The sequence below is a fragment of the Furipterus horrens genome, unplaced genomic scaffold (genome assembly GCF_987537825.1).
Source record: "Furipterus horrens unplaced genomic scaffold, mFurHor1.1.pri manual_scaffold_2, whole genome shotgun sequence".
Taxonomy (NCBI): domain Eukaryota; kingdom Metazoa; phylum Chordata; class Mammalia; order Chiroptera; family Furipteridae; genus Furipterus; species Furipterus horrens.
In genome coordinates, this window is record NW_028327172.1 from 85,664,423 (window position 1) to 85,680,910 (window position 16,488).

The following is a 16,488-nucleotide window of genomic DNA, read 5'->3' on the forward strand; positions in this document are numbered from 1 at the left end:
GGCAAAGTGGCAACGTGAGCTATGCAGTACTCTTGCCTACAATTGTGACCTGAATTGAACTATGAGAAAACAATCAAACAATGTGTAGAACTGAGGGATGTTCTATAAAACCACAGGTCTGGACTCATCAAAATGTCAGTTCCTCAGTGGAAAAGGTACCGAGTAGGGAAATGGTTCTAGATTAAGAAAGATCCAATGTGTGATCTCTGACTAATTCTAGAGCAGGGAGGCCACGGAAGCATATAAAGAATTTTACTGGGACAACTAGGGAAATCTGAATATGGACTAGATATTAGATATTATTAAATCAATGATAAATTTCTTAAATATAGTAATAGTATTGAAGTTGAGTAGGTAAATGTCCTCACGCTCAGGAGTTATGAGCTAAAGTGTCACTATGCCTTCTTCAACTTGTTTTCACATGGTACCGGAAAAAAAACACCTTTGTCAACATTATTTAGAGAGCTAGAAATACAGCAAATAGGCAAAATGTTAACAGCTGATGAACTAGGGAAGGAGTGTACAAGCATTCATTGTACTCTTCTGTGGTTATGAAATTTTTCAAAATAAAAGTTGTATAAATGTAGACTATAATCAACCAACCCAACTATGAATGCATCTAACACAGTGCCCGGTATAAAAGCAGATACTCAATTTATTATTTTTTTTATTGAAACATTTTTGTATTTTTTTTCCATTACCATTTCCCCACGCTTTTGTTTTCTTCCATTACCTTATACCTCACACCCCACCCCAGCAATCACCACACTGTTGTCAGTGTCCATGAGTCCTTTTTCCTTCTTGCTCAATCCCTCCACCCCCTAACCTGCCCAGTTCCTACCAGCTGTCATCCGGCTCTCCATCTATGAGTCTGATACTCAATTTAAAAATCATTTTTTAAATCTCATTTTTCTACTGAGTGCCTTATGGATTAACTACAGAAATACAAATTCTTTATTTAAATGTTATGTATTAAAGTATAGGAGGCGAGGTAAAATAATACAGTCCTCTCTGCGTTAGAAGGCCCAGAAATTTGAGATTATAATCACAGTCAGTTTCTCCAAGGTACTGGAAGATTCCATTTACTTAGAACAACAACAACAAAAAAAATTCAACTCTAGGTTGTTCTTCAGTTTCACCTTACAGACAGTTGAGTACATCTTGAATTAATCTTATCAGCATGGAATTTTTGTTTCAGTATTCCCAAACAGTTAAGAGATTTACAAATGTGATTGGTAGTAGCCAGAGCCATAACCTCCATCACTAAGTAGTGGCTATTTTAATAAAAGTCATATATAAATATGAAAGTTCCTTTTCAAGTATGTTCATATATATGATCTTACTTTATTTTTAACATCCTTTAAAGTAGGTTGTTTTTGCTGTTTCTACCTCATGCGTAAAGCAGTAGATTTCATCATTCTATAACCTATACTGGGTATTCCACTGGCCAGCTTGGCCCAGACATAAAGAAATTTGCTTCAGAAAAGGGAAATGAACAGCAACTAACATTCATGTGATTACTAACCAAACTAAAAGAAAGGAAACAGAGGTCTCCTCACAATGAGGGTGCTCTCAAGATATACACAAGGAAAAGTGAAGTTCATTGTCATTTAAGCTAATCTCTATTTGAACCTTTTGAGAGATAAAACCATTTGAGCAGTAATTTAGTACTCAATTAACTTGTTTTTTTCTCCCTATCTTTGAAGTTTTCACTGTTTAAGTAAGGGGTTCTGTAAGAGAAATGAAGTAATGTTCCTTTCCTATTCAGAAGAGACAACCAACCTGATGACTTGTACGGAGGTCTGACTGGTTTGGCTTACCACAGGCGTCTTCAGCAAAGAACCAAACACATACCACATTTTAACATACAAACTTTTCCTCAAACCATCCCAAAATACTCCATGATAATCAAGTTTTCATATCACTGAATTATAGCGCTACATAACCTTCTACTAGAAAAACTGAACTGTGCAAAGGAAGGACCCAGACAAGAAAAAAAAAAAGGCATGAACCGTGGCAGGTATTATTACCAGATAAAGGCTTTGAAAAGACCCTCAAGATAATGACTTAGGCAATTAGACTGAGAAACAAAGGTCTCTTATTTTTTTCAAGCCAGTGACAATTCACCCACAATGTTATCAACTAAAACGTGATCTGCCATGATGCTGGAGACTACTGTTTTTAGCTCAGCAGCACTGCTCCAAAGGCCCAACTATGTAAAATACTGGTTAATAAAAGCCTGGGTTTTAGCACACTTCCGTTCTGGCTCCCCACTTTAGTAACTAAACATACCAAACATGAGCACTAACCACTCTTCTAAGGTGGTTCATATTTTGGATGATCTTCAGAGAGACTAATCTCATTTATGGCAGGTCAAAAGCTCCAGATGAGGCTTTCTGACTCTGACCCTCCTGAGGTCCTTCCTACTCCTAAAACACTTATCTTCTTGTCTGAAAGTCTTACTTTGACAGCTTGTAATTTGCCCTTATTCAAACACGTACCACCAAATAGGCCTAATATACTTTCAGCACTCTAAAGTTTAAAATCTTCAGTAAAATAATTGCCATAATAATATCTACACACTTTGGCTTACTTTATAGAAATACATATATGTGTGTGTGTGTGTTTACACATATATATGTATGTAAAGCAGAGAAAGAAATGTCTATATTGGAGTATAGACATTTAGATAAGGATGTGTTATTAAACTGAAAGATGCAAAGGAAAGATGTTTATTGTCAAGGTAAGCAAGGAAAATCAGTCGTCCTACACCTGTAATCCAAAACAGATAAGAAAGCAGTTTTATGCAAAGGCAACCAGCTTAAGACTGATCAGCAGAACCACTTTCTTCCTCCGGTTCACTGAAGAATCATCAGTCTTCCAGTCCCATCAGAATTGGGCTAAAAAGTAATAAGAAATGAGAACAATTAGAGATGGAGTGAGACAGCAGTTGAGGAAGAAACAACATAAAGACAAGAGTGTGTATTTTGAATCTGATGCAAGGAGCAAGAACTTGAGATCAGGTTTTCTGAAAGGGAAGTGTCATGATGCTGTCCAGAAAAGAATTCGAATTGCAGTAAGTACACATATTCTATCTAGCAGTGGCTGGGTCAGGGAATTGGCTAAGGAAGCTTCTGTTAGTAAAACATGGTTTGGAGAGGAAGGATGTTGAGGTTTCCAGAGAATGCGGTGGAGAAACAATCAGCCCATTTTATTTCAATCCAAGAGTAAAAGTTAAGGAGGGAAAAAGACTCAGATTTTAGGGGCCCTAGAGACCAAGGTGCCGCTGGTGTCATATGCAATAATGTAGACTTTGAGAAAAGTTGACACCAATGACAGAAGAAGATGAAAGTTTCAATTTTTGACATGTTAACTCTCAGGTTAATCCTAGCCAAGTGGAGATATGGTACAGACAATGGCAGATACGGGGCAGGTGAACCCTTTGTTTTTAGGCAGATTTCTCTCTGCCTCCTCCAGGAACCTCATAACTTAATTCCAACTTGACAGTGCAGTCCAGTGCTGGATAGCTGAAGAGGAATTAGATCGCCTACTTTACCAAGGAAGACTGCCAAGAGCAAGATCCTTATTCTAGGCATTTTAAAAAGTCCATGTCACTGGAATATCAACTTCAAACACTGAGTAGCATTTAAGTATATATCACAGCACTTTCATTTCAAGCCCATTTAACATTTCTGAAATATCTAGATCAAAATGTTGGGTCAAATGACTATATTCCAGTAAAACATCTACTAAAAGAAAAAAATTTCCCCACCCCACAACTCTCTTAAAAAATTCAAGGCACCTGTCAGCCATAACAGATTTTCTCCCAACCTTACTGCCCAATTTCTTTTTTAAGTAGTAATAAAGGCCACACATCACTTTTGCTGCGCATGTATATAAATACCTCCATCTCCTTTTCTTCCAACCCTAGTTCAAGGCCAACTGCACCAAAGCTTTTGAGAACCAGCACTGGAAGATCTTCAAAGAGAAACTGCCCATTAACCACAACAGCAGCTGCTGGCTAGAGCCTGCGATTTAAATCTCTGAAAAAGAAACTGTGGCTTCTGAAATTCAAACAAGGAGGTGCCACTTATAATTACAAACATTCCAGTGGGTTCTTTCCTTCATTGATGGTTTCCAAACAAAGGCTGTTTATTCAGTTTTGGTGGTGCTCCCCAACCTAGATTGTAGGCATTCCTTTGTGCTTTTTCTGTGCCTTGGCCTGCTCTGCAGAGGGGAGTAGGAGGGGGTTTTACCTGGCCAGGGCTGCTCAAACCCCTCAAAACTATCTCATATGTAATTGCTTGTTTGGCTGGAAACCAAAAAACCAAATGCTTCAGGTTTATAGTCCACATTAAATACATTTGAGAAAGAACCTGTTAAACACACACACACACACACAAAGCTTCACATTTCACAAACGTTGGAAGATGGAACCAACCTATTTTCCCTAAAAACAAAGAAGTTCAGATCTTAACACTGAAGCATTCCAACATTTCTAGCTAAAATTAAAAATTCGTATTTTAAATCAATAGGACAAATATTGAGAAGTAAAAATACTAACCTTTTTCCTCCCTACCCCATGCCCCCATCCTACAAAAAAAAGGCCCAAATACTCACAGCCGGTTGTATGGGTTTCCCACAGTGCAGAAGGCATTTTGTGGTCACTTAAGTTACAGAATACAGGCTGAAATTAGCACTAAGCCAGTTAGAAATGAGAAAAGGAATTTTTTAAAGCCTTCTATTCAAAAAAATGCATAGACATTTATATACCAGGGGGGCATTTAAAGATAAATACATGAATGAGGTTATCTATCTCAGCCATCCTACAGAGGTCTTCAGATGGAGAATATTCATTATGAGAACAACTGGAAATGCAATCTCGCCATGGGTGCTTTTCATAGCACACCACAGTTGATAGATTAGCTACAATTACTGCATATTTACACAACCATATTTACACAATGATAAAACTCATCTTATCCGATCCAAACAAAACCTTGCTCAAAATAAAACAAACCACGAGAAAAGGTCTTCTCAGTGCAGTCAGTAATCAGACTCTGACTTCTCTGGTTTCTGCCTCAGCTTTATTCACCATAACAAGCCTTCTCTCCTCCTTCCTCAGTAAAGCAAGGGTAGAGCAAAAATTCTGTATACCAGTTGGGGAAATGTGCATCCAACTAATGACACTATGATTATAAGAGAGCGGTGGAAAAAGAGGACTGCATTTTACAGAGTTTTGTTCTAAAGTAATTTACAGAAGAAATAATAGGATGTCCAGGATTTGTTTGAAATAATCTAGGAATGGAAGAAATATACAGGGCATGTATGGACCGTGGGTGGATAATTACTGAACCAGGTGATTTGCATACAGGGTTAATTACAGCATTTTTTCTGCTTTTTTATGTATTTAAATTTTTTCATAATAAAATGGAAAAATAAAGAAAATATGATCAATGCAAGAAGTCAACTTGCAAAAAAATCATTTGTTTCTTTTTGTTGCTTAATAAAAAGGGACAAGTTACCTGGTAAGAAAACCAAGATGTATTCTTGTTCTTGACTTAAGGCCCCTTCTTTTTTTTTCCTTAGTTATGTGGAAAGATTTCTACTGTTAATATTAACCTTTGAAAAGACAAGTCAAAAGCTTAAAAATCTAAAGCTGAGGATTCGGAAACCTAGTTTTCATGCACTTGTTACAGCAACACAAATCCCGAGCTCTCCCCTATGAAAGTGCTTTGGATGGCATTCATGCTGTGGTTGCCAAATAAAGTACAGAGGTTTCAGAATCATTTGTCAACACCAAAGACAACCTTACTAAGAACTGGTCCTTCCTTTCCAGAGGTCACTCCTCTGATCCAATGGTTCATTACTTAAAACAGCAATTAATCTTGCTGCCTTCAGAATACAAACTATTCCTAGCCAAGATATTGTCTACCCATGATCCACACCCCTCACTGAGCATCTCTGCTGGGAGCGGGATGAGATGGTCCACTGGCTGGACATCAAGAGACCTGGACCTGCTCTCTGTTTAGGATGCATAGCTAACAGCCTCAGTTCAGTGGTTAGCAAGGTCTTTCCCTTTCTGGGCTTCAGCTGCCTCACTGCAAAATAATGGAATTTCACCGGATGATTTCTAATAATGTCTTTCCCCTTTCAAAAATTTCATGATTCTAAGAATCTTGAATTCCTCAACAGGTAATATTAAGAAAAAAAGCTTTGGTGCTAAAATGATACATTTTCTATTAACTACTTTTTAAATGTGAATATGAATATTTATTGCATTTCTGTGTGCATATATGTATACATGTTTGTATATACATATGTGTATGAGTATACACACATATATACAATAACTCATACCATTAGGTGCTTACATGGGACTAATTGCTTCCAACTCAAAGCAGCAAATTTTCAATTCTGCAACAGATGTCGCTGTGTGATTTCTCCTTTCTGAGCTGAATTTTTCAGTTAAAAATGCCCAGCGTAATGGTCAGTACTATCCTTCCCAAGAAAGAGATATAACATTTGAATCCTTTGGGTTTATTTCTTATAAATTTTCTTCATATGCTGGTAAATTTCCAATCAAATCATAGCATCAAATAGTTTGGCCCAATTTAAGAAGGTCACCCATGTAAAAATGGGTCTTTTGTTATACACACACACACACACACACACACAAAACAAAATTTTTTAATGTAAATTCTAAGTGGCTGATTAGGCATTAAAATGTCACGTACGGAAACCCAGAGAATAAGACAGTTTATATTCACAGTAATATTATCAATTTTTTAAAGCTTGAAAATCACTGGCAACATAGGCCAAAGGATAATAAGAATTCATATATATATATATATATAGCAAAATGTAGCAAGTGTGGGCAAAAGTCACTAAAAATCTTCAAGAGCACCATTAATGACAGTGAAAATTTTGGATTTGGGTTTTCACAGCATTTCTTTGAATATAAATAGCTAGTATTATAATTGCAAGACATCTTTCCAATCTGACATTCGCTATCAACCACTTCCCGACACAAGTCATAGAAAGGTGACACCTCTTTCCCTTCGACCAATATATTCTCCAATGACCATCAATCTCAACAGGTAGCTAGCATTCTCTTCTGTTGAAATTCAGAACTGGGAGAAAGGATTTCAAAATCTCCCTTTTCCACCCAGGAACCTGTTACCTTCTGAGGTTTTAGAGGGTGTGAAGCAAAACAAACAGTCAGGGAGCTGATGACCAACTCAGATAAGAATATGAAGTCAGGAAGTGAGAGAGGATGGGAAAGTGTCCTGCCTGTTGGCTTCTTCCAGGTCCCACACCCCTTTACCAGGAGGGTTTGGAGAAAACTGGATAAAGCATGTACAACATCCATATGAATAAAGCTCTTTGTTCCAGAGAACTGCCTCCTCTTTTATTCTCCCCTTTTTCCGTATTTGTTCATTTCAAAAGATTGCTCAATGGGTCTCTTGTTCCTCCAAAATGTCCCAGGCAAATAATGCAAGCTTGTCTTGTCACACAAGTCACTAAATGAAGCCTTGTGCATCTCCAGTGACACACTGCAAATATAAAGTGGCATTAATGAGGGATATTTTATCAACGCTATCACAGACAAGCGCAAGTCCCTCCTGTGGCTCTTCAATTTGATGCAAGGAGAGGCAACAATAGCAGGGCAGCACTTTTGTAAAGTCCCTATCCCTGGTATGCAAGCCCCAACAGGCCATAACAAGCAAAAACTAAGCCTCTGGGCTTCCCAGCACCAGTACAAACCCCCATCCATCAGACATCCTCCATAATGCTGAAAAAGGTAAGAGAAGGGTGACCAACCACTGGTCCACTCGGGACTGGAAACAATGTGCATGTATCTAAAACCTAACAGACATGATTTACTCTGGAGTGAGCATAGAAAACCCCATTTTAGCTGCATTTCATTAACATCCATTCCATCCAAACACCACAGGAGGGCTTGGGAGATTTTCTCCAGGGAATGGATGGATTCAGTTACAGGGGAAGACATAACCAGGACAATGGCCCTAGATCGCTATCCCAGCAAGGATATAAATGAAACAAGCCTAATGAAGTTAGACGATTGCTCCAACAGGTTTCTCTAACCCGGGGAGTGGGAACTGGAGGTCTCTGAGAAAGCTTAAACTAAGAGGACTGAGGAAGAAAAGTCACCAGTGCCCACCTGAAATCTACTCTGGTAGTCTAGGACCTGGGGCTAGATCAAGACCCCTTTTCAAAGTGATCTCTCTCTCTCTCTCTCATACACACACAAAAAGGAGAAAATCATCTAACCCCCTCACTACACATCAAACCCAATTACTTTCTAATTTGAACACAATCTGATAACTAGAGTACAAACAGGGATATACACAAGAGCAAGAAGCTGCTTCCATGGTAACTGGCAACAGAATTTTCTTGTAGCTTTGACATGCACGGTCGAGTTCCAGACCGCTCCTAAATCAGCACAGAGCCCTCGCTGGGAAGGCAACTTCCTTCTTACCGCGAGATAGTTAGAAATATAGTACTGTTGCTACTACTTGGTGCCTTCAATGAGCAGGCTAGACATAGCAGGTGTAATCTAATCCTACTTTGCGGCCAAGCAGCATTGCACGGCTCCCATTTTTTTAGTCGAAAAGCACTATCCCCGACCAGCGCTTTCTCCCCCCCTCCCCCTTTTTTTTTGCAGCCAATACAAGTCTATTGTTGCCTCTATTATGCGCCAGTTCCCGAGCCCTTACTCAAGCACACGTTTAACTGACACTGGCGCTTTTTACAATGCAGCAACACGAAGAATCTCTTTCAGGTACATTTTATTGAACCCATTCAGTCAGAGACATCACCCGAAATGAAGTTGTAACCACACCGGCATCGGCTGAACCCAATTATCTCGTAACTCATAAATTAAGAATTCACAGAGGGAAAACACATAAACAGCATCCGGAGAGACAGACCGTGGCGTGGAAGAAAAAATCCTCAGTTCTGGGACTGAAGCTGCTGCCAGATTCCCACCCCTATACGTTCCCAATATGTTCCCCAAGCGGAGCTCCCTTTCTAGCCTGTTTGGGGGTGGAACCGATCAACCCGACACCCCCCAAATTCAAAGCTAGCTCTCCCAGACATCCCCATTTCCTACAGTGTGTCTCCTGCGGTGTTTACGTAACTGTGTGTCCTCTAGCGTGTAAACAAAAGGCACAGCCCAAGCGGAGAGGCCCCGGGAAAGGTACGGCGGCTTACTGCGCTGCGCCCGCACGGGCCCGGGGCTCTGCAGGTGGGGACTGAGCTCTCGCTGTCCTTCGCCACTTGTTGCTCGTGGGTCCTGCAGCTCCGAAGCTGCAAGGAGGGGCTTTGCAGGCACCGAGCCTTGCTGCATTCCCTTCAGCACCTCCCCACCCCGCCTCCCAACCCCCCGCGGCCTCATGCCTATAGGTCCTGGCTCCCAGCGCCAAGCCCGCTGCAGGAGGCCGGAGTCCCACGGACTCCGCGCGACCGCTAAGCTCGGCGGTGGCGGGAACGGGAGGCTGGGTGCAGCACCGCCGGCCTCTCCGCTGGGGAAGAGCTCTGGCTCCCTTTTGTTAGCAAAAGCAAACACTGCCCTCTTCTTTCCCGACAGCGCCAACGCGCCCCGCACTCGTGCAACCACACAGCGTGCTCCGGCCGAATGCTCAGCGTCTTCAGGGAAAGCGCGGGCCGTGCAGAGACGCCCCTGGGCAAATTCCCAAGACAGCTCTGCACACAGGGGGCGCCCGGAGGCCCCAAGGGTCCCATCAGGCTGAAAAGGCCGCAAACGCTCCCTCCACCACCCCCAGGCTGCCAAAAGGAAGGGCAGACTGGAAATCCGGTGTCTCCACTCTCGGCAGAGGATGCAGTGAGGCAGGCCGACTGCGGGCTCCCGGCTGCTACCCGCAGAGGCGGCGACAGCAACCGCCCCCCGCGGGGCCGGACCATGTAACTTTCCCTGCCTGGAGCAGGGCCAGGGAAACCCGCAGCCCGGAGAAAGGGACAGAGGGGCCGTGGTCCGGCTGGAGAGGGTACTAGGGGCGCGCAGTTCGAGGAACAGCGGAGAAAGGCAGAGTGAGGGGAGAGAAGGAGCGATGAAACAAGTCTAGGCATATCCTGCGAACCAGTGACGGATCACGCTGGAGGCAGCTGTTAAGTCAGTCATGGCGGGTGGGGGCCAGGAGGGCTTCGGGGATGGAGACTTGGGGGACCTGCTGGAGAGGGGGTGGTGAATGGGTAGCCCTGGGAGACGCGAGGACCTGCAAGTTACGGGGACAACAGCGAGTTTGGACGGTGTGCGGGGTGCCTACGATTCGATTCATTCCCTTCCCCCAAATTCCCTAGTCCTCCCCGCGCCAAGCCAGAGAGAGGTGTGCGTGCAGCCATCCCTAAGGGCTTAATGCACACCCAGCTGGACAAGGGAGAAGGGAATGACCGATCCCCTCAGCCCCTTCCATCTTAGCCCTCCCTGAGTTTCCTCTCTACACTCCCTCCGCTTCAGATTTAGGAAGTGGGGGACGGTTGTCATGGAAACGTTTCCACCACCACCCCTCCTTGGCTACGGCTATTGGGGTGCCGTAGGAATTTATGGGACCAACCGGCAGGTGCCCACACCTACCTGTGGGGATCAGTGCCGCGGCGGAGAGGAGTAACAGCAGAAGCCGGAGCCGGAGCCCGGAAGGCGCCGCCACCGCCGCCGCCGCCGCCGCCGCACACAGGGATCCGCTCGGCAGCACAGGACTCGCCATGTCGGGCACCTGCCTCAGACTGGCGGCGGTAGCTTCCTCCGGAGCCAGAGCGGAAAACTAATGAGATGCTAATGACATGCACTGGAGGCGGAGTCCGGACCAACCAATCACAGCGCTGAGAGCCCAACCCGGCTCTCCGAGGACTCTCCCCTCCCCCACCTCGCCCCCCAGCGCTGGGGTTCGGCGACGCGCCCGCGCCACCTAGGGGCGGTACCAAGGGGAGGGGCGTATGCAAATATGTTTATGTTAAAATTCTTTTTAGCTTCCTTGGGATCTAGGAAAAAGTGTCCTCCCAGGCACCTGGTGCTTAGGGTCTCGGGCTCCAGGGGGCGGTTCTAGCTTCGCGAACACCTTTATTAAGACTGTTTATAGCAGTTACTATATCAGACCAACGACTGGAGAATCTCCCTTGGAGGTTCCCCGGGCCGGTATACCGAGTGCAACGGTTTTGAAACCACACGTTGCAAATTTCTGCACCACCTTGCATCGAAGGAATAGACCTTTGGGAAACGGGGACTGGTCGGGAGTAGAGAGTGAGAGTGCAGGTCCCCGGATTGACAAAACAATCCGGGAGAAGTGCATGCGTGCTTTGCACGTCCGGCGGAGGGAGAGAGCCCGTTCAACAACCTAGTGGTAGATTTGGGCATATTTGGGAGAAAGGAGCTTGAGTCGGGTGCTGAGATTTTCGAGTCCGTGTCTTTGTGATAGATTATTAGCAAATGTACCTCGAGGAGGGTCGTCTCAGGCTCCCCAGCTTGCTTAAGGTTGCTTTCCTGGGTTTACAACATATATATGTATTTAATATATATGGCCATATGTGATAGTATATATTTACGATTACACACATTAAATAAAAAATCTATTCTGTCAAGGCTTCTGGGTGGAGAGCTGAGGCAGGGAAGGGGGGCGCCCGTGTGAAGATAGGATTTGCCATTGTCCTCCTTCAGGGTTCAAACCCATACCCCCTGCTTTATGCTCCCAGTCCCTCCACAGGTATGTGGAGACCAACAGGTGCTCTGAGCTTCTCGTGTCTCAGGGAGAGGCTCTCGGCGCTGAAGAGACTTGCTTCTCCCGGATGGCTCTCACTCCTAGAAACTACCTTTGGTTTCTTTTGAACCAAGCAGCTGGTTCTCATGTCTGCTTTTTAATTACTATTTTCTTCCCCTCTAGAAGATCGTGTGCGCTCTGACCCTCTGTTGCTCAAGCATTAAATTGAAGGATGAGCCATATTAAATGTAAAGGTTTATAATAATTTAAGTATTAACACAATGCAGAACAATGAGATGTAGAAAATACAATTTGCCTAATAAATATCAATATCACAACAGCTAAAACAAACCATGACAAATTATCTGTGGCTAAATGGTCAAGAGATTGCTGAAGGTAAATTTCTAAGTCTGAACTATAGTCTAGTGGAGCTGCACCTTGCTAAAAATAATGAATGAATGAATGAATGAATGAATGAACGAATATTACATATCAAAAAGGAAGTCAAGATCTACAATTGCACCAAGTGAGTTACACTTAAAAACAGCCTCCTATTATCCATTATGCATAAACTAATTTCAAGATTGTCCTGTCTTCACAACCCTGAATATTCTGCTCTGTAATTACAGCCCCATGCATGAAATGCAGGCAGCCCTCCAGAAGGGAAAACTCCAACAGGCAAATAGCACTATATGAGGCAGGAAACCATCACTACATAGTCACCAAGATAATGTCCAGTCTGCGACATCCTACCTATTCTTATCGCCTCTGATAATAAAGCTACCTGTATTAGACCAAGTGTAAAGCAGAGTCCCAACAAAATCAGGGTAAACAATTTGAGGCCATATAAATTCTAAAAGTGAGGTGTAAACTATAAAGTAAGGTCCTCCTATACGTCAGGAACTCTAGTATTCCAGCACAGAGTCTAGCACATAATAATATTATTTACTATTATTATCACTACTTTTGCATTTATTGAGTTCTTATTAAGTATTTTGCATGCATAATCTCATGTAACCCTTGGAACAATCCCCATGGTACATATTATTATTATCTCCCATCTTATAATTTTTAAACATAGTTAGATTAAGTCATTGGCCAAAGGTCAAAGTTTCTAAGATGCAAACAGAGCTTATGCAATTAACCGCTATGCTATATTGTGCCTCAATAAATATTTGTTAAGTGAATGAATACATTTCACACTACAATGCATGAATAATAACCATAGCTACATTTTTAACATAAGGTGAAAATATGCCAGCAGCTCAGAAACATTTTTTTTTTAATAACAGGATTACATTATACTCCTAAGGGAAAGAGTTCCTCATGAAGCTGAATCTCCAAGAGCATCTAGTCAGGCCCCAGTCCTCCCACACTAGGAACACAGTATGGGGACATTGAAAGATGTAGAGTGTTTTCATATCCCTTCATTCTCTTGGCACATCAAATGAACACCTACTCAAATTTCCAGTTGGCAAAGAACAACACGGGACATTTTCGTAGGAAATGTTAATGATGTACGACTTAACTCACCAAAGGAATGAAAATAGCTTTAGAAATTTCCACCCAAAAATGCTACCTATGCCATAAGTTTAAGGAACTTGCACATCCAAATTCCCAGGTCAAAAGGACACTTATCACTGTTGTCTACACGGAAAGAACCAGAGCTGAACATTTAGGATTAGGCTGTTGCTATGCTATCCACTAGCCACACTCCTCTCCCACCCCCAGCTCTTTCACACTAAAGATCTTGCCAAGTGATTTAACATATGGAACATGTGAAGAACGTATCAAATTCCCACAGCCAGTAAATGCAAGTTATGACTATTCTGGCTTTCTCATAGTAAAGCTCGTCATTTTCTGCTTTGCAAACCAGAGCTCTTGGCCAACTTACATGTTCCAACATTTTTCTCCTCACTACATGGATTTAACCAATTTTGAAAACCAGATGGTGTTTTTGCCATTTATAACTGATAATCAATTGTTTTATGAATTTAATTTTTCAAGAAAGAACTGAAATACTTATCAGAGTTACAATCTGGGTGTTACTTGTGTTGGAATAAAATTGCCAGAAGCACCTAGAGCTTTTTTTCTTTTTTTTTCTTTTTTTTTTGCTGAGAAAACTTTAAAGAGTTGAGAGGGAGAAAGACCCTATATTGTTTGCCTTCACTAATGCAGCTGAGAAATATGGATAAACATTTATAAAATAATAAGCATGGAAGGGAGATTCATGTTTTGGGGGAAACATCAAAGATAATCAGTGAGGCCTAGTAACATTTTGCTTTTTGAAATGCTAATTACTTGAGTACCCGTGTATAAAAAACAATAAAGACAGATTACTGGGAAAAGAAAACAATATCTGGAGTCAGCATTTGCCCTGTTACTGCATTATTTGAGTACCCATAAGAAAGTGATGCAGCTAGAAGGCAGCCTTCTGCAAAGCCAGGAAGAGGACTCTCACCAGACCCCAACTATGCTGGCACCCGACTCTCAGTCTTCAAGCCTCCAGAACTGTGAGAAAATAAATGTCTGTTATTTAAGCCATCCAGTCACGGTATTTTGTTACAGCAACCCAAGATGACTAAAATAATCCCTAAGCCTCAGCTTCCACTCCACTGTTAGAGGTGTATTAAAATTATAATAAATGTCAGCTTTCTATAGAAAGTCTTTCATAAAGTAAAGTAAGTTAGCAGTATGTTAGAATATGGACTGGGTAGACTCCTGGTTTGACTAGTAAATAGCTGATCTAACTTAGATTAAGACTAAGCAACTCATCTTTGGGGGCTACTGTCTATGAATCTTTAGGAAATATAAAGCCAGCTAAATCCATATTTCTATATGAGTAATTAAACACTTTGCCCACAGGTTTATTCTCCTAGAATCATAAATTTCATAGTAAACTCTTAAATATAAAGAGTTGAATATCAGTTTGAAAGAAAGAGAAATGCTGAAGCAGTTTGCAGAAACTGCACATAAACTGGGTCGAGGACTAGCCCCAATGCCCATGTAAAGGAAATTTCCCATAGGGACCAAGCCATAGTTTTTTCTAATAAGATATCTTAGGAATCCATCCAGGTATACATGTCCCGTACAAATATATATCCTGCAAAGGAAAAAAAATTATAGAGCAGCCCAGTGAAACAGTCACTGTTAAGTTCTGGGAATACAAAAATGAATGGGAAACCATGTCTATGGTCAAGGAACTCAGAGCATAGTAGGAGAGATAGACATACACCACAATTATTATATGTGATAAAGATTTTTTAATATGTGCACACAGCTCTATGTGAACAGAGAAAGGAGGCACCCAGCTATACCCAAGGGGTAGCTTTGAGTGCTGTATATGAAGGAAAAATTCATACAGGAGAATGTTTATGAGCTGCGTCTTGACAGGAGAACAAAACTCCACAGGGTAGACTGGGATAGAGAGGGAAGATGAGACAAGATGGGAGGTCATTAGAGGGTCATGACGAATTAAATAGTTGGATAACAGCTTGCCAGACAGCAAGTGGCAAGAGAAGAGGATGGGAAAAACATATAAGGAGTAGGGAATGCCTTATTTGACATGCTAAGTAGTTTCAATTGTTGATTATAGGTAATGGGAACATACTGAACTAGTAGAGTTTCATTCTTAGATTTACATTCTGGAAGTATTATTCTAGTGATATCATGGTAAAAATACAAGTGTTAAGTGAATCCTATATTTGACTTTTATTTAGCATTTGCGTCTTTAGTACCATTCACCCAAGATGTGTATAGAGGTTTTGAACAGGTTCATTTGATTGTTTATTGTTTGTTTGGGGGATAGGCAGTGGGAAGAAGATTAATATTTTACTTTAGGACAAGTTGGCTTTGTGGTGTCTATGAAATAGTCAGCCAGGCAATAAATCATCTGAAATGCCGGTTTAGAACTCAGAAAGTAACTAAGCTGGGAATCAACAGCATGGAGGTGGCTAAACAAGGAAGAGGTGGTGATTAACAATGGCAATTGCTACAAAGAAATCAAATAAATACATTTCACAAATATTATGAAGGGTTGACAGAGATTAAATTCTGAGCTTCAATATGTTACCAGCCCCACATTCTGTATAAACAATTTGATTAAAGTTTGACAAAAACAAGGATAGAGATATGTGCTAATTTTGCTTATCTTGCCAGCAGGGCAGAAAGATGTGATTTGCTAGTGATTTTCTAACATGGAAGAAATAGCTTTAGAATTCTTCAATTTGACATTCAATTTCATTGGCACTGACGGACAACCTTGGGTGGCATAGAAGGATTGTTGCAACTGAGGTAACACAACTAATTATCACACCTAGACCTTAGATTTTATTTCCAAACTAAAATATGATTGGTCATGATGTTGCAAAAGTTTTTCCCATGCTTTAAAACTCATGTTTTCCTGATATTATATCATAATTGTCAGATCTAGCTTGTGATAATTCCATAGCAGTACAGCACAACTTCTCAGGCAGCAGGATTTTAGCATGATCTATTAAAAACAGATATTGATATCTATAGATTTTTATAAAGCTACAAATATAAAATAGACATATTATGAATATGAGATTGTATCACTCATACTGCTAAAATATGACAATGGTAATATAGTTTTTTATAATATGTGTTGTAAACAGGACAAGTTCTGAATAGAAATTATCTTGATAATCTATCTTATAGTCCCAAACAGGAAAAGCTTTTAGGAGAATGGTCTCAAAAGCCCTTCCCTGGGGTTTTATGTTGGCCCCATGGC

General features: G+C 41.5%; 1 protein-coding gene across 8 annotated transcripts in view; it reads right to left on the bottom strand.

Annotated features, from left to right (window-relative positions):
- Positions 1-10,753, bottom strand: part of CADM1 (cell adhesion molecule 1) — a 420,077-nt gene extending 409,324 nt beyond the window's left edge. For all 8 annotated transcript variants that reach the window (XM_090265970.1, XM_090265973.1, XM_090265976.1 and 5 more), the window contains exon 1: positions 10,619-10,753. In XM_090265970.1, coding sequence (XP_090122096.1) covers positions 10,619-10,748 — 130 coding nt within the window. In that variant the 5' untranslated portion in view covers positions 10,749-10,753. The remainder of the gene's footprint in view (positions 1-10,618) is intronic.
- Between the last annotated feature and the right edge of the window lie 5,735 nt (positions 10,754-16,488).